Genomic DNA, 19,238 nt, shown 5'->3' with positions numbered 1-19,238 from the left:
ATGTTAAAAATTACTAATCTTCATCATTTTTGTAATGGGAAATGTAACAGACATTTCTCTATATTATTGAAACATATTGTGCCAGTTTTTTTCGCAGCTATTTTCATATTGGTATACCTGTGTCACTGTAATAATGGCGATTTCTCTCATGTGGTTTGATTATTTATACTGTGATACAGTCCAGAGTTTGAATTATTTGAAAATATTTTTCATGTTGGCATTAATAAATAATTTCGTAGTTTTAGTTTTCCTATTTAAAGCGAATATTCGAAATATCAAAAAGACAGTACCGTACTCATTCTAAAATTTGGTTCTAGTTTGAGTTTCTTAAGTTTGTTTATGTTAGGAAGCAAAAAGGCAAAGTGAGCATTTGGTATAATTGATGTATTTTGTCTTCAGGATTTTTTCATGTGAACTAAAATTCATAAATATTTCTCATATTTTTTCACTGTTCCAATATTATACTGTACTACAAAGATTAAGGAATTTAGGTTAGGTTACCGTGGCTACGGGCGGGTTAGGACAACCCTTTGCATGTCGGCCATACTGAGGCCTATTGTGCACTCTGAAGTGTATGGATGAATGAGGATGAGAGTGTACCAGCCCACTGGCCGCATGTGACGCCTCATCTGCTCACCCAATGGGGGCCTTCTACCGTCCCCCGCCTTAAGTTTACACCGCCAAGATGACCAAGCAGCACGGATCCATTCCAACGGCTCTTTCAAAGTGTTGAAGTCCCCTTGGAAGTGCTCTTAAGGAATTAATCCTGGGAGAAATATTTTGGAAGGCTGGGAACTCAGGAATGGTTGTAGAGAGGACGCCCCTTCCTGTAAACGGGTGAAGAAATGCGTCTTGACCTGAATATGGCTATTGAATGAGATGAGAAAGATGAATTATATGATACGAAAATATAAATTCTTTTTCTACATGGGAGGGGAAGGGAAAATGGACCATGGCAATGAAAATTACAACCTGGCATTTGCCTAAGTAACTGTGGAAAACCACGGAAAAACCATAGTCGGGTTAGTCGGTCTGGGAATCGTACCATGGACCTCCCAAATGTGAGTCGCATGCAATACGCATGAGCCAACTCACTTGGTTTAAGAAATTTAAGTATACCTAATGTGTTTATGACCAAGCTTCAAAGTCTGCGATAATGTGTAGAAAATTATATTTCAGAAGTTTTTCACTTTGAAGGAAATAACCGTTTTTATAAAATAAGCCGTGGAAAAAAAAAAAAAGAATGTTTGAAGCAGTTTTATATAATTAAGTTCCCATAATTACATGAAATGGTAAAGAAGTGCTAATTATAGCAAATACTTCGATAATTGTATACTGAAATATTTCATACAGCTATTGTGATATTTTGAAACAAATTGTTTAGACTATTTTATTGTGTGTTTGCACTTCAGTTAATATATGTTTTTATTTTGCAGTACATTCTTGTTTTTTAATTTGTTCTATTTTCATTTCCAGAAGTTCGCTAAGTATATGTGTGCATTAAATCGTGAATGTATTAAAAGTAATATTACGAACTGAATTATTAATGAAAACTTTCTAAACATGAAAGCTGCTAGTTGTTATTGTTGGTTTATGTTCAATCATTTTTTTTTACCAGCATGAGCTCAGTTGTGTTCACATTTATTTTAATACATTTATGCTCAACAAATAACCAACCATGCAGCGAAAGCATTGATTAAGATAAAACTTTGACGTTGCATAGAAGGTAAAATCTTGGGTTCGAATCCCGTCTGCAACATGGGTGTTTTCCTCTTGGAATTGTGATTGTCTGTCTGTTAGAATTGTGATTGGTCTATGTTGTCTCAAGTAAAGGGATGTCGTCATGTCACCTACATTTTGGAGAGTTTTCATTATGTGTGTGTCATTTGTTAAAGTAAGAAAGCTCTGAATTGGAGAATATAATAGAAGTTAAAAAAAAAATCTTTTTATAAATAAATATTTAAATATCATACACTGAGAGCTAATCACCTAGAAATGTTATATTTAAATGGTACCCCTATCAGGTTATAAAATTTGTAGAGTGTACATCAACATACTTAGGTTATCGATGTATATGACCAGCCATTTTTACAAAAAAAATTGTCATGAAAATGACACATACTTTCTCATATGTTTTACGCGTTTTTTAACATTGAAGTTCTTTTATCTTATTGGAGTTTATATTACTATTTGTTGTTTATTTTCTTGAATTATAGTTTCAAAGATATACATAAATGACATCAATCAATATGCATCGAAATAAGGAAATAGACTTTCGTTTTCTAGGTTATACACGAAAGGTAGCCTATTCTTTTATACTCCCAATGGTAAGACACATAACTTTTTAATATTTCGTACAGTTTAAATAGGTATATCTAAATTAATTTTGCACAAATTTACGTAACCATCAATACACAATGCAATCATTTAGGATTTGTATTTTTATTCACTATTGGAGGCTCAACAGAAATAGTATTAGCAAATTCATTAGTTGATAGATACTTATTATTGGTATCTCCACACAAATCTGGAGGCGAAACCTCATGTTGTTTAAAACACGGATCATATAGACACGTAATATGGTGCAACACTCATCCTCGATCCTTTGGTGTAGGTCTTCCGTATCTCCACTCTTGTCCACTCTTGAAGCTGTAGACCCATGACTTAACTTCTCCAGAAAGCAAAATCCAGGGGATTCAAGCCAGCGAGCATAGAGTCCAATTGACGAGACTTCTGCGATCAATTCAATGGAGAAAGTTATCATTCAAGCATAAATAAAATTTGTACTGTGTTTTGTTCTATGGTGCGAAACTTTATGCACACTTTGTACTTCAACGGCGTATTTAATCTAATTCAGTAGTTAGCACCAAACAATATCTGACATGAAAGTTTAAACATTGTCATAAATAAACTATTCTTCTGTTATGAGAATATGGCTGATATGTGTAATTGCAGTTTATTAATATAAATTTGTGATTTTCTGCACTTTGTTCAATTCTTTTCCATGCCGGGTAGCTCAGTTGGTAGAGCAGCTGGGTATGGACTGGAAGGTCCGGGGTTCGATCCCAGGTGATGATAGGATTTTTTTTCGTTGCCAAACTTTCAGAACGGCCCCGAGGTTCACTCAGCCTCCTATAAAATTGAGTACCGGGTCTTTCCCGGGGGTAAAAGGCGGTCAGAGTGTGGTGCCGACCACACACCACCTCATTCTAGTGCCGAGGTCATGGAAAGCATGGGGCTCTACCTCCATGCCCCACAAGTGCCTTCATGGCGTGTTACGGGGATACCTTTACCTTTTTTTACCTTTACTATCTTAGTTTGGTAAAGCAAGACTTCCTCCACACTTGATCAATTTGAAGATTTCTTTTAAAAGAAACATAATTTCTGACAATGCTCATGTTCCATAATTTAATTTTTTATGTTATTTTCAGTGAGCTTGGTTATGAATGACAGATATGATTCTTTTGTGTTTCATTTTCTCTGACTTGTGAACTTTTAAATTATATTAAAATCGAAGGTAATTTGATAGTCTGATATCCATGATCATATTTATGATTTATTTCAGAATATTTTAATATTTTTAGAAACAAAGCACAAAATTCTGGTTTATTTGAGCTTAAATATTGTAAATAGTATGAGAAAATTGTCATATTTCATGTCTTTTTATATCTGCTCTAAAACTGTCTTACAAAATCTCTGCTGCTTCTTTTCTGTGCTAAGAGATAAAGTGGTTAGATGTAAATATTCTCCTTTCTCTTAAATTTTCTAATGACATTAACAGAATTTATCTAATGGTATTGAGAGATTTATTATCCATATTTCACAATCACTTGTATAGCACTATATAATATTATTTACTTCATTTTAATTATTCTTCATTGCAATTTCATCTCATTTTTCTCCGAAATCAAATTGTACATTATTTTTAAGTTAACCTCTGCTTTGTATTCTGGATCCTAGAGGTCAGCCGTAGATGTTGGCCAGATGTTCCAATTGTGAAATTAGAAGTTATCGAAGTTTGGTGAAATAGGATTACTGCTATTTGTTGTGCAGCCAGTACAATGTTTGAGAGAAAACATCAAAGGATGTTACCATGTTTAAGACAAAGTCATCTCAATATTGGATTCAAAATTTACTTGCTGTTGTATATGTTTGTGATAAATAATGATGTTGACTTAGGAGGAATATAAGTTGTTCATTTTGTTGCTTTTTTATCTCCCAAATTCAGTGCTTTAGTCCCTTTTCCTTTGTTCTATGAATATAAAGGGATCCAAAATTCTATGAACAAAGTTATTATAATATGTACACTTTTATCTGTAAAATGCATATACAGAAAAGAAAAAATATTGTAAGAAATTCGATAAATTAACACATTGTTATAGATGCAGTTACTTACTTATGGCTTTTAAGGAACCTAGAAGTTCATTGCCTCCCTCACATAAGTCTGCCATCGGTCCCTATCCTGTGCAAGATTAATCCAGTCTCTATCATCATATCCCACCTCCCGCAAATCCATTTTAATGTTATCCTCCCATCTATTTCTCGGCCTCCCCACAGGTTTTTTTCTCTCCAGCCTTCCAATTAACACTCTATATGCATTTCTGGATTCGCCCATACGTGCTACATGCCCTGCCCATCTCAAACGTCTGGATTTAATGTTCCTAATTGCATCAGGTGAAGAATACAATGTGTGCAGTTCTGCGTTGTGAAACTTTCTGCATTCTCCTGTATCTTCATCCCTGTTAGCCCCAAATATTTTCCTAAGAACCTCATTCTCAAACACCCTTAATCTCTGTTCCTCTCTCAAAGTGAAAGTCTAAGTTTCACAACCATACAGAACAACTGGTAATGTAACTGTTTTATAAATTCTAACTTTCAGATTTTTTGAGAGCAGACTTGATGACAAAAGCTTCTCAACTGAATAATAACAGGCATTCCCCATATTTATTCTGTGTTTAATTTCTTACCGAGTGTCATTTATATTTATTACTGTTGCTCGAAGATATTAGAATTTTTCCACTTCAAAGATCACAAGACGTAATCGTATACTTTATCTTTTTGGGATTTATTTTCCAACCTATTGCTTTACTTGCTTCAAGTAAAATTTCCGTGTTTTCCCTAATCGTTTGTGCATTTTCTCCTAATATATTCATGTCATCTATATAGACAAGAAGCTGATGTAACCCATTCAATTCCAAACCCTCTAAAAAGGGAATAAAGCACTGAATTTGGGGGGGGGGGGGAGAAGCAACATAAAGAACAACTTCTATACCTCCTCAGGAAGATGCAATTACTAAATCAAATTTTGTTGCTTATATTCTGTTGAGCAATTTACCCATTTGACATGGAAAAACTGAAGAATCAAGAGGAAAGAAGAAAATTTCAAGCAAATTTTCAAGAGAAAGCTGCTACAATAGAATCCACACCTGAGAATAGTGATGAGTACTGAACTCGTCTAAAAAGCTGTATAAAGACAACAGCAGAAGAAACAATAGGATATAGAGAAGGTGTGAGAATTAAAAGATCTTGGGTCACAGGAAAAATGTTGGAGAAGATGGAGGAAAGGAGAAAATGGAAAAACATCAACACAGGAGGTATAAGAAATTACAGGAAACTTGACGAACTAAGAAGAGAAACTGATAAGGCGAAGGCAGACTGAATGAAAGAGAAATGTAAAGAAATAGAGGATCTAGAGAGAAAAATTTCACAAATATAAAAAAAAAAGCAAATCCATGTGGTTGTTAGAGGACGAAATCGAAAATGAAATAACAGACATACCAGAAATACTGAACAGATGGACGAAATATGTAGAAGAGTTACATGAGACAGGAAATTTAAAAAAATTTCATTTTACAAACGCTGATATTTTCCCTTTTAGCACTATACTTTTAGAGTACAGGTTAAAAAATTGAGATATATTAAATAAAATAACAATTGCAGCAGTCATCAGAGGATACTGGAGCATCAAATAATGCAATAAGGAACTTTAGAGTGTTAATTGAGTTCATTCGTGTTGCATGGAGTTTGTGTGTAGACATTAGATGTGTTTTGCATTTGGTATTTTATGCACAATGGATGGTTGAAATGTGTTTCGTAACAGTATCATAGTAACTAGTAAAATAAGACAGGTGTATAGTTAATACATTTTAAAAGTGTTTTAATAATTACTGTTGATGATGCGTAGTAGTTATATAGTGATTTAGTTTTTAATTAAATATGTATATTAAGTAGGTAGATAAAGCATGATACCAAGTATTCCTAGAAAGAAGTACTGTACCTTTTGTAAAATATTTAGAATAGAAAGTTTTGCATTTGTGTTTCATTTACGTTTAAGTTTTCTACCTATTGGTTTTTTTAACCTAAAGCAGAATTTGTCCTGTATACTTTTTGAAAGCTGTGTTGTAACCAAATCAGACATAAAGGATGGATACTGTATCTGTCGTTAAAGCATAACATTTTTAAACATTTTAAACATATATTGCAAATTTTTAAAAGAATCATTATAAACACATTTTGACACTCTAGTATTTAAAAAAACGATAAAACCCCTGATATTAAAGAAATTAACAAGATATTATAATAACTAATAACAGTTACTAATATGGTACACAGACATGCTTACAAACAGCATTCCAAAAATCTGTTTTTCAAATTTTTTTACGATAGGAATAACTTGAATTAAATTAGACATAACCTGTTTTTTATACAGTTCAAGAATGGGCTAACTAGCATGTTATGGTACTACTCTTAATTTTTTATATTGTTTCTTTATCTCGTATTATGGTTTCCTTGACATTTCAGGACTTCATCAGTTGCCTGCTGCCTTGCTATTTCTGTCAAATATATTGTCCACCACCAGAACTTATTTTCTTGTTATTTATCTTTCATAATCTTCATTACTTATGTGAACGAATTATACATATCCTTCATGTTCGTTAAAACTCTCTCTCTCTCTCTCTCTCTCTCTCTATATATATATATATATATATATATATATATATATATATATATATATATATTGTAATTTCGATATACAGTAACTTGGGACTGCAGTAGTTTTTTTAAATTATTCCAGGTGGAATTTACGATGGTCAAAGATAATATTTGGAATAGGTTTTCGTTTGGCAGCACCATCCTTGGTACATTGTGACTCATTTAATAATAATAATAATAATAATAATAATAATCAATAAATATGAAATATTACTAATAATTTCTCAAATTTTAATTTTACAAAAAAAAAAAAAAAAAAAGTAATTTATACAAAAGCTGTTGGAGATAAACCATGCAATATGATACCAGGGTTCGAAAAAAAATAGTTATTCAGGTATATAGGATGTGACAGTAAACTTTATTTTTTTTTAAATGACACTCTATGTTAAAATTTACATTATTTCGAATCTCCATTAAATTTTACGTATGAATGTGTAGAAGTTTTTACCCATTTCATGTCTTTTAACTATTTAGTAAACTTGTTTCCTGTACTTCAAACTTGAGACATATAAGTTGAGTAGGCCATAAAACTAAGCAAAACACTATCACTAACCAAATTTGACAACAGATTCTCAAAATAAGAACCATTCATAGCTAAACAATGTCCCAGTCCATTACGAAAACAGTCCATTGTGGATATGAGATGTAACAGATCAGTCATGTAACTGTGAGAAAGACAGTGGACTGTTTCCGTGATAGACTAGGACATTATTTGGTTGTGAATGGTTCTCATTTTGAGCATCTATTGTGAAGTTTGGTGAGTGATAGTGTTTTAATTAGTTTTATGGCGTACTCATCATAATCTTACATACTTATTTTTCTCAAGTTTGAAGTCCACGAAACAAGTTTAAAAAATAGTTGAAAGACATGAAACAGGTGAAAGGATAACGCATTCATATGTAAAATTTAATGGAGATTCGGATTATGCAAATTTTAATATAGGCTGCCATTTAAAAACCGTCACACTGTAAGCCTGAATAACTAACTTTTTTCGAACCCTGGTATCATATTGTATGGTTTATCTCCAACAGCTTTTGTATAAAACTTTTTTTTGGTAAAATTAAAATTTAAGACGTTATTAGCAATATTCCATACCGTGTATAAACATTATTGCAGAAAATAATAAATGTTGAATATTGCCATATACGATTATATTAGTTGGATACATCTTACACAAAAGGGTTATAATACACTATCTACCAAAAAGTAATTGGGCACTGTTTTTGCCCCTTTAGAATCTCGTGGTACCACCTCTTGTTGCTATAACAGCAGCCACCCTGTCAGGCATGCTCTCCACTAGTTTGTGTAGGATATCCCCTGGAATGCATCGCCATTCTTCTTGCAATGTGGCACTCAGTTGGACAATGGAAGTTGATTACATCTCCCGAGACCTCAATCACCAGTCCATTTCGTCCCAAAGATGCTCATTGGGATTGATATCAGGACTCTGTGCAGGCCAGTCCAACCAGTGAACATTACTGTCTGCACACCACTGCACAGTAGCCGCTGAAACATGGGGCCAACTTCCATTGTCCAACTGAGTGGCGTGTTGCAAGAGGAATGTAGACGCATTCCAGTGGATATCCTATACAAATTAGTGGAGAGCATGCCTGACAGGGTGGCTGCTGTCATAGCAACAAGAGGTGGTACCACAAGGTTCTAAAGGGACAAAAACAGTGCCCAATTACTTTTTGGTTGATAGTGTATTATGTTCTTTTTAAATAAATTTGCTGTATTGAGTAAGTTATTCGCTATATACCTTATATTAAATTCTTTTGTAGTGCTGTTAAAAATTTGCAGGTCTCTTTTCAAGTTGAAGCTCTTCATGCCACACCTTGGGTATTAAAATCTCATTATGGTGAATTGATTGTTTAAAATTATTTTGGAGTTGGCCTTCGTTTTGAAAGGTGAAATATTGCTATATATTTTTCGTCATGAATTGCAGCTTTTGGAATTACTGTTTAAGTCTATCTGTGTTTACTATATTGCGTAAGCTACAGTATAATGCGTTAAGAGACAGAAAACTTATCATTACCATAATTAATTACGCATATTTTGTATTTTTTTAGTCATAAAATATAAATACAGAGAGTTTATTTGGTTTATTATCTATTTACTATACTTAGATCAATTTACTGTCATAGTCATGCAATGGTAACTAAATAAGAGAAATACATAAAACGGTTTTTTTTAATCATCTGAAATTGTACTTTGCATGCATTTGAGTTGGATTTTGTTGCCACTTTCAATTTGATAATGCCCTACCTCTCTTTCTAACGTAGATATTCACAAGAAGATTTGATAAATTTAGGGAAGATTGTGAATGTAACATAAAAAAGAAGATAAAAATAAAGTTCGTGATTGAAGACATTCACCATCAAGTTATTTACCTGGTTCGTTGTGTTATTTAGCTTGTGGTACAATTTTGGTTTTGCAAGTTATAGAATCAGGATATTCAGGAACTGATCTCAAGTGTTTGTAACATCTATTAGCATGAGGAAATTGAAATACTGATAATTCATTTTATTCGAATAGTTAAACATACTTTCACATACAGTCATTATTTATTTCATTTGTTGTATTAAATTTGTAACTTACAAATGTGTGAAGCAACTCAAGTGAATGAAATTAAAATTTTCATTTATTTAATAATACATTAATGTGTGTGCATTTAAAAAGTTAATGGGAAATGTCACTCGCTTTTCAAAACCGATGTCCATTAATTTTCTGTTGATTGGTTAGTTGTTTACATCTACAGATATGGTCGACAGAGACTTTCTGGACTCTTCTACTTCGGCAGTGTGAAAAATTCCACTTGGAAACTATTAAAGTAAAATTTATTACCCACTAGGATAGGATGGTGACTACCAGATTTGAATTTTGATGAGGGCAATAATAATTAATCTGTAAATTTTGCTTAGAGCAACATTCATCAGAATAGTACACCCTCGAGCTAGCATCTCTTACAAGCAAGCATGGTAGTGCATTCATGGCTGCAGATGGGTAAGCAGTATTGCAGTGGTGGCTTTTCGTTCATTCCATAAATTACATTACTCGTTAGTAGAATTCAGCAATAATAGTTTAACGTTTACATATGTATTTAAATAAGAATATTTAAAACATAAAATTGTTTAGTCACACGTTAAAAAGTGTTAAAATTTTTAAAAAAGGTATATACCTTGGACAGACGGCCTGTTTCGACGTGATGTTACGTCTTCATCAGTGTCAGAGTAGTTCAGGAGACACTGATGAAGACGTAACATCACGTCGAAACGGGCCGTCTGTCCAAGGTATATACCTTTTTTAAAAATTTTAACACTTTTTAATGTGTGACTAAACAATTTTATGTTTTTAACAAACAAAGTGTTAACGTGAACTATAATCAATGAAGAATATTTAATATAATTAATAAATACTCAGTACCGGTATTTTCGTTTATGATGCCAATAACTAAAGAATATGTGTCCCCTCTAAAACTGTGTTAGTCCTTTATGCAAAGCAATAATAAATTAATAAAGGAACATAAACACCATGAAATAAAACTACAAAAAGTGTATATGTATTCAAAATTAATGCAAATATGAATATTGTGAAAATAGTCTCTACTTGTGATAGGTTTTTTCTTTAGTGTCAAATTACAAAAATTGGTCGAAAATAAAAAACTTCAAGAAAAGGCCAAAATTGCATCATCTGGCAGCACGCATTTGAGGATGTTTGGATCAACATATGTTTGTGAGAGGCTATTTTCTATGATTAAGGTGGCTAAACCATGCCAGCATAACAGACTCGTGGATGGGATGAGACCTTAAAATCATCACTTAGGCTCAGCTATGCTTCTCCACCATCGCCTTTTAATTTTTCATAATTATTAGCATGACACTTGTTGTAGTGACGCTGCAGGTTACATTTTCTCACCACATTGAAGATCTTATTGAGAATTAAATATCTCGCAACATTTTAAAACTCTGTAAAAAAAATGCCTCCTCGTGTAAAGGGTTAAACAACATAGGGGTAGAAGACCTACATAAACCACTATCTGATCTTTCAATCATCGAGAACATATACCACTTACAAGCATCTACTGACTACTCCACTGATCGCCCAAATTAAGTACTTGTAAGGCAGCTTTTTCCCTCTCTAGCACTGTGGTGCATGCTCTGATACACTGCATACCTAATATCCTCTGTAGTGAATGCTGACGACCATGGCTTAAAGCCTTCTCATGATACGGACTCTTGGCTTTGTTCCCCATCCAAAAGAAGTTATTATAAGCATTTTATTCCCCTGTGAGGTTTGTTCCCCTGAGCTGGATTTGCAGACCTTGAATGTATTGGCAAGCTTGTTAACCACTCGACCAGAAAGACATACAGAGTGAGTCAGGAGGAAAGGTACATGGTTTGAGAATTGATAATATTGGTGATCCTGAACAAAAAAAGTTTATATATACCTATATCCTGTTCTTAACAGTTTCGGAGAAAACTAATGGAAACAATGAGGAACAGAAAAGGTGCAGGTGATAGTAAATTAAAACATTGTTACCTTATGTTCTGTTTAATTGTGTACTTTTTTTTACAGAACATGTTCAAACAGTCCACCATCAACTTCAAAGGACTTTGCAGTTCTTGTAGACAGCTGTTATGTTGCTGATCTGGGCTGATTTGGACATTCCTTTACTTGAGCACAAGCATGTAAAATTCGAGCAAGAAGTTCCTCCCTTGTTTCCACTTTGCGCTTGTAGACTTCGCTCTTAAGCCAATCCCACACACATTAATCCAATGGAGTAAGGTCGGGTGACCTCGGTGGCCAAGAAATGACTCCACCGCAACTGATCCAATGCCCAGGATACTTTCATTGATCGTATTACAACCTAATGTCGTTTGTTTGCTTTTGCATGTGAATGCTGATGAAGGACATGAGACTGACGCTCATAATTTTCAAACAGCTGTATGTCAAATAATGTTAAGAATAGGGCATATTTTCATATAAACTTTTTGTTCAGAATTATCAATATTATCACATCTCACACCATGTACCTTTCCTCCTGACTCACCCTGTATTTCTTGTGTCAATGACTGAAGCCTTCAATCATTTACTTTATTTAGATTAATACACACAACTTTCAAAAGATTTAAGTATTTAACAAAAGAGTGAAGTGTTGGAAGTATTAATGATATTCATGGAACAACTTAAATTTCAGGATGAATTTTTTGCTCAGTTTATGTAGACTCATTGTGATTGTATTTCTTTACAGGGAGCAATTCAAGTAGTATATCACAACTTGTAATGAATGGGGCCACCATTTCCAATATTGGCACTAATACTACAGCTCCACCAGATGTCGACGATGTCATTTTAACTGTGACGGGTGTCAGTGGTGACGGTGGTGGTGGCGAGGGTTGCTCGCCGACTGAGATGACAGATTTGGATCTGACTGAAGTAGTGATGTGTGACACAAACGTTGTAGTGCCTCTGAGTGCTAGCAGATTGCGCCTACTGCAAGACACAACAATGATAGAATCTGCTTTGGACTTGGATTCTTTAGAAGAATCCTCAGTGGGAGCAGGCAGTCAGGCAGGACTGCTGAAACTTAGTGCTGTGTGACGGCGGAGTGGTGTGTGGGTGTGAAATGGCAGCAGGTCGGTATTGGCTTAGTCGGTAAAGTGAATGAATGTTTAGCAACTAACATGTCTATGAATTCTTGTTTGTGATTGATGACTATCCATATCATGCAATTTTACACAAAGGTAATAGAGCTGAACATAGACTTCCCATACCAGATGATTTTAATGTGCATATTTTGTATTGCAGTCAAGTTCTTTTTATTTGAGATTGAGCATAATACTACAGTTTGGGAGAGTTCTATTCGAACAAAGTACTACAATTTGGGAGAGTTCTATTCAAGCAAAATACTACAGTTTGTGAGAGTTCTATTCAAACAAAATACTATAGTTTGGGAGAGTTCTATTCGAGCAAATACTAGCTTGGGAGAGTTCTATTCGAACAAAATACTACAGTTTGGGAGAGTTCTATTCGAGCAAAATACTACAGTTTGGGAGAGTTCTATTCGAGCAAAATACTACAGTTTGGGAGAGTTCTATTCGAGCAAAATACTACAGTTCGGGAGAGTTCTATTCGAGCAAAATACTACAGTTTGGAAGAGTTCTATTCATCTTCTTTGTCTTGCAATTAATTTTATTCAAGTGTTTGAAAATTCTATTTCAATATTGAATGTGTGCTACGTGACAACAGTTGATGTTTCTTAGTTTCGAGAAAGAGAGAGAAAAATGAAATTTAAGATATGCTTTGAGTTATTTAAAGGGTAATTTTACCATAATAAGAGTAATAGGAGCTGATGCTGTATTATGTTCACTCATCAACACCAACTGATTAACCATAGAGATTAGACTTTGGAAAAGTAAAGTTATTCCTTTCGTTTAAGAAGCATTATGCGGGATAATATACATTTTCATATTAATGAAATACGTGCTATACTTTTTTGCTGGTAAATAATCTTATGTAAGTAATTAATGGAAATAGGAAAATTATTAATTACACTGGCCTACAAAGTAAAACTTTTTTTCTTTCACAAGTACTAAACTAACTGAATCTAAGTGTCTTTGTCATGCTGAGTTCAAATATGCTTTCATATTTGTTCCATCAGGTAGGGTTTTTTTTGGACGCACATTTTAATTTTTATAGAATTATAACTTAAATAACACTAAATGATAAATAAACACATCATTTTGGTTTACTTAAAATGTTTTATATGATGATTTTCGGGCATATTTTGACTTTGGAATGTCTCTCTTCATCATGCAGCAGTGGTTTTCCAGCATACTGGAACTCCAGTTGCCTTGATACTTCCTTTTTATTTTTTTTTATAGGTTATTTTACGACGCTTTATCAACATCTTAGGTTATTTAGCGTCTGAATGAGTTGAAGGTGATAATGCCGGTGAAATGAGTCCGGGGTCCAGCACCGAAAGTTACCCAGTATTACTTCCTTTCCATCGTAGAAATGTACTATTAAAATTGCTCACCATGTTCATCACTGACAGCCCCAAGATTTTCTGGGAAGAAGTCTAGGTGTCCAAGAAGTGAATTTTTAAAGACAAGTTGCGCTCCATAGCTTTGTTTGAATTTACAAGATCACTCACTATTTCACATTAATTTTCTACCTTATGATTTCCAAGAAAACCACAAGAAATATTTTTTAATGATTTCCAGGCAGCTTTCTCCAGTGAATTTAACAGCTTCTCTCAAAATTTTTATTAACCAATATTGGTGATCTTTTCTGTGGCCCTATAAAAATTCCTCCCTTCAGTTTTACGTAATTAACTTCGGGAAATTTAGATTTTAAATACATAAATGCAGCAGAATTTTTATCAATCGCTTTCTCAAAATTTTTCGTTAAGTCCAAGTTTTATAAGTATGGCAGGTGAATATACTTTTTCAGGATTCACTGATGGGGTATTTGACACATGTTTATGGTCAGGAATAAAATATTAACGTTCAGGTCATTGTTTCCTGATGTAGTGAGCCTTCCTATCCCTGCTGTCCCATTCACACAAAAAACAGCATAATTTAATGTATCCAAGTTGCACACTCAGAAATTAAGCTATCACCTTCAAATCTCCACATATATTCTAGTTACATTTTGTATACCGGGTTTTTTCTAACAGCAATTTCAAATTCTAATGTGTCTCTTTCATATCAGTGGTATGAGCCACAGATCATAATGCCATAATGCAATACAGCCTTCAAACTAACTTTCAATTAATTTATTAACAATCGCTACTCGTCTGGCTGGAGTTGATGTCCCGAGAGTCTCCATTACTGCACAAACTTTATGGACGAATTTAAATCCCGAATAAGACATGAAGATCTTTTGCGGGGGGGGGGGAGGGGGGGGATTTCACAATGAAGTCATTCTCCTTCATGCTTCCCATTATTTCGATGTGATGTCTTGAGCTCTTTGAAGGGCTGAGATCTTGAATTAAAAAGGGTGTTTTCTGATGGACAATTTGCTTTGAATGTAGAATACATTCTCTCGTCTCTTTCTTCTATAGTATGATTTGGGTCGAAGTCCGAGTTGGAGTTACTACAAAATCTGGACCTTTGGTACAGATACTTTTCACTATGTAATGTAGACCTCATTACAAATGGAAAATTGAGATAGTTAACTGTATAGCTATTTTATTTTTAGATGTAATTCATCTCATGTTAATTAAACAGAACTAGGAATCAATTGAATGGTCGTTCTGTTTTCACCCAACCATAGCAATTGCAAATTGTTCAATTTTTCCTTCCAGTGAGAATCACACCAATCCAATTGGAATAAAATTTCCACATTTGACCAAAAATTCTTACTTCTTATAACTTACAAAAATTATAACAAAGAAAGCCTGATATATAGAAGTATTTTATACAAAAAGTGACTGTCACTAAAAAACCATGCCTGATGGAAAAATTCTGATTACATATTTGAATTTAGCATAAAAAACTGCACTAGAATCTGTATTGAGTTCCTGTGAAAAGAATCATGTTGACCAGTGTTATTTGACAATTACAGTTTTTCGTCTTATTTACTAAATTTGAGAATACAGTCTGAAGATAAAAGATAAGAGTATGTACCTCTTTGAGCTTAAAACTCTTTATTTGTACTAATCATTTTTATGAAGGTCATTGGACGTATATTAAACAATTTTTTATAGAAGGATGCAGTTACTATTGGTAGACTTTGGAGATATTTATGTCCACTAATATTTTTTATGTTAATAGTTTATTTTTTAATATATTTTAGTTAAAATATCAATATTTTTAGTTCATTTATTAATATAATCACAGTTTATAAACATGTTACATAATGTGAGGCCTGTGTTCCGTATTGGTGTATTAAACATTTGATTTCTGATCACAGCCTACTAGATTGTTTTTGTTGTCATCATAAAGCTATTTGGTCGTCGTATATTTTGTACCAAGGAGGTCGTGTCATAATTTCTTCTTCTAACTATCTCCGAAATTCAGTAGAATCACTTTGAATATATCCTACATGTATATGTGACCAGATTACCACGTGAATTGAATTCTGAAATATTTTGTGTCATAAATTTTGAAGTTGGGTAGTCTGTGTTTATGTTGGCTGGCTTGTACTGATGAGAGAACGCCATCGGTCAATTATACACAAATAGCATCAGAATGCGTATATTGACTGTACCGGTACATATCATTATTGACATGCATATCGATATGCATAGTCATTTCCATTTTCGGTTTATTGTGTATCAAAAATGTTCATGTTCACGTCCTCTGCTTTCCGTTCTCGTTCCCGGTTTATTGTGGACCAGCCTTTAGCAGTATTATTTCATATTTGGCGTATGCAGTGAATTACAATTGAAGAGGTGGATTCGAAACTGGCCTAAATCCAAATGACAAGTTATGAGAAAAACGACAAAAAAACTGATAAAATAAATTTGACGTCCTTAGTTTCTGCATATGTTTTTTCAAACACATCAAAGTCAAGATTTAGGAGAGTCTGTTAAATAAACTTACACAGTTGAAAAGAATAAATTTAAAATTTGAATAAAACAAGTTAAAAACTTTAAAAAAAGGACGTAGGACAATTTGGAATGTACCTCTTCAATTTTGTTAGGAACATACATCACGTGAAGTGTAAAACATTTTTCTCTTTCAAAACAATTGCAAGAAAATTCGTCTACGCATTGATTCCAAAAGCTTTTCACTGCCGTCTTCCTCACCACCACTACTATTTTTGCCACCATAGACATCACCATTGCAACTACCATTACCTCCACAACAATTATCACTGTTATCAACTCATTTGAAAGTTCAGGGAATGTTTTACTAATAAAGTGATCACACTATATTTGAGCCTTTCAGAGCAAAAGTGGTGTAAGTCAAAATTGAATAATGATGTTTAAAGTAAAAATTCTGTAAAATACAGCGCAAAGTAACAATTAATATGTCGTTCTTGCTATCCACTGAGTACTAGCAGTTTAAATAAAGTGAATATTAATTGCTATTTTGTGCTGTATTTTATAGAATGTGTACTTCAATCCTCATTACCCATTCTTGACTTACACCACTTCTGCTCTGAACGGCTCATTAAAAACAGAGATTTGGTTGAAGGTAACTTTTGTAATTCAGATTACAAAACATATTTGGGATTTGCATGCCATGGATTTGTTGTTTGTGTAGTACCGTATATAGGTTAGTTGCTAAACAGTCATTCAGATTCGAGGTAAAGATAATGAATAATAGAAAGGCCTGTAGTTGAGTTGATCTCAACAATGTTACAAAAGGACCTAGTACTGGCCTGATTGAGCTTCCGTTTTTACAAAGGCTTTAAGTTAAATGTAGATTTTTGTATATTGCAAATTTTTAAAGCTTACTGTGTTATATAAAGATTTTCATGCTTCCATTATGTTTTCATAAGTTGAAATTATTTCAACGAATCGTATTAAGGTTATGAAAACTACTTTATGTGATTTTCTTTTTTAATTAACCCATCGGCTTACACATTAACACACGAATAAGAGTTGCTGATTCACTTTTGAGACATAAATTATATTGCCAACTTACAAAGTAATGAATTGAATGTGTTCATTAGATTGTTTATTGATTTAATATGTACCTTTACGAAATTTGTCTCAATGAAAGGGACTTTGTTTTTAATTCGTAAGTGGATGGGTTAAAGAGATCAGTGTGTAAGCTTGCTTGGTTTGTAGAAAGGTGACAAGAATTATAAATTTATAAAAAAAAAACAGGATAACCTAAGGCTAGATGGGAAGATGCAGTGATAGAGTATGCTGAAACCTGTATTAAAGGTTAAGGATTGGAAAACATAAGCCAAAAAAAAAAGAGATTTCTGAAGGTAAGACCAAAGGACGCCAAAGCTCAATTTCGGCTGTAGAACTATAGCAGAAGAAAAAAATATAATATACAGTGAATTTATGTAAATATGACCTGGAAAAAAAAAAACCACAATTTTGAAACTTTGTAATAGAGTCAATTTTGTGGACTGTGGTTACTGTAAACATTGATTGCATAGTTGTGGCTCCTTACTCAAATGCACATTTTAAGTAACCTCTCTCAGCTACGAAATACTTGTCAGTATTGGTACAATTGTTAGAAACAGTCTTGAAGAAGTTTTTTTGTTTCCAAAATATGACGAAGGGTTTGCTTTGTAGCTGTGATAATTTTCCATATTGAAGAGAATTTACATTGGTCTTTCACGCATGGAAATAGTAAAAACTCACATGATGCTATCTCAGGGAAATGTGGAGAATATGGCAATACTGTGATGTTCTCAGACTAAAATTCAGGGATCTCTCGATTTTGGCAAAATTTGATATTTGCATGCTCTTTGGTTACTGACATGATGGACTTGGTTCCTAACTTCACATAAACTAACGCTACTCACACAGTTGCATGTGTAGATTAAACTCCTGTCGTTTCTGAATACTATAGTGACATTGTGATTGACCCTGCAACCACCAGGTTTCCAGATTCTCTCATCAGGAATCCAGGAAAGGTGGTGATACTGCATTTATACCTTAAAGTTACTACAAATTTGAACTAATTTAATTTGCTGTACAACTGATTTTATTCGTTTTATGTGTTTCAATTAATTATATAGGGCCTAAACTTTTAATTTTGTTACGTTTTTGCTAGGTTATGAAATTTCCCTTGAATTATTGATGTAGCCTGGAAAAATAATACCATATTACAGCCTGATCTATACAGAAAAAATGCAGGATATAGTATTCAAATCCTAATAATAATAAATCAACTTCGAAAGAGAGTAAAGAATATACTGTATACTATCTAGTACATACTATAGTATTATAGTTTATACAACGCTTTCAACTTAAGACTCGCTGACAGGCAGGCAGTACTCTCAAACAGTAACACCCAGTGGCATTGTGGGGTAATTGAACTGCTAAGGGGCCCAAAATGCATCCTTTCTACCCGTATTTAGTGTTAGTTTATCTTCTGTAAAATTAATTTAATGGTGTTTATTTCCTTACCTTGAAACATAAGATGTTCAAAATGACCTCCACCAGCTTCAATGCAACGCTCACATCGGCGAAGAAGATGCTGAAATACGCGATCCAATTCCTGCCTTGAAATATTATAGATCACAGCCCGAATATTTTCTTGAAGTTCCTCTAATGTATGAGGATTGTTCACATACATTTTATGTTTTAACATACCCTAAAGATA

General features: G+C 33.5%; 1 protein-coding gene across 1 annotated transcript in view; it reads left to right on the top strand.

Annotated features, from left to right (window-relative positions):
- Positions 1-17,802, top strand: part of app (Palmitoyltransferase app) — a 105,809-nt gene extending 88,007 nt beyond the window's left edge. Inside the window, exon 9 of the mRNA XM_069828131.1 lies at positions 12,245-17,802. Coding sequence (XP_069684232.1) covers positions 12,245-12,594 — 350 coding nt within the window. The 3' untranslated portion in view covers positions 12,595-17,802. The remainder of the gene's footprint in view (positions 1-12,244) is intronic.
- Positions 17,803-19,238: the final 1,436 nt, after the last annotated feature.

This window comes from Periplaneta americana, chromosome 6 (assembly GCF_040183065.1).
Source record: "Periplaneta americana isolate PAMFEO1 chromosome 6, P.americana_PAMFEO1_priV1, whole genome shotgun sequence".
Classification (NCBI taxonomy): Eukaryota; Metazoa; Arthropoda; class Insecta; order Blattodea; family Blattidae; genus Periplaneta; species Periplaneta americana.
Note: the sequence above shows the minus strand (reverse complement) of the source record. Positions and strands in the feature narration are given on the sequence as shown.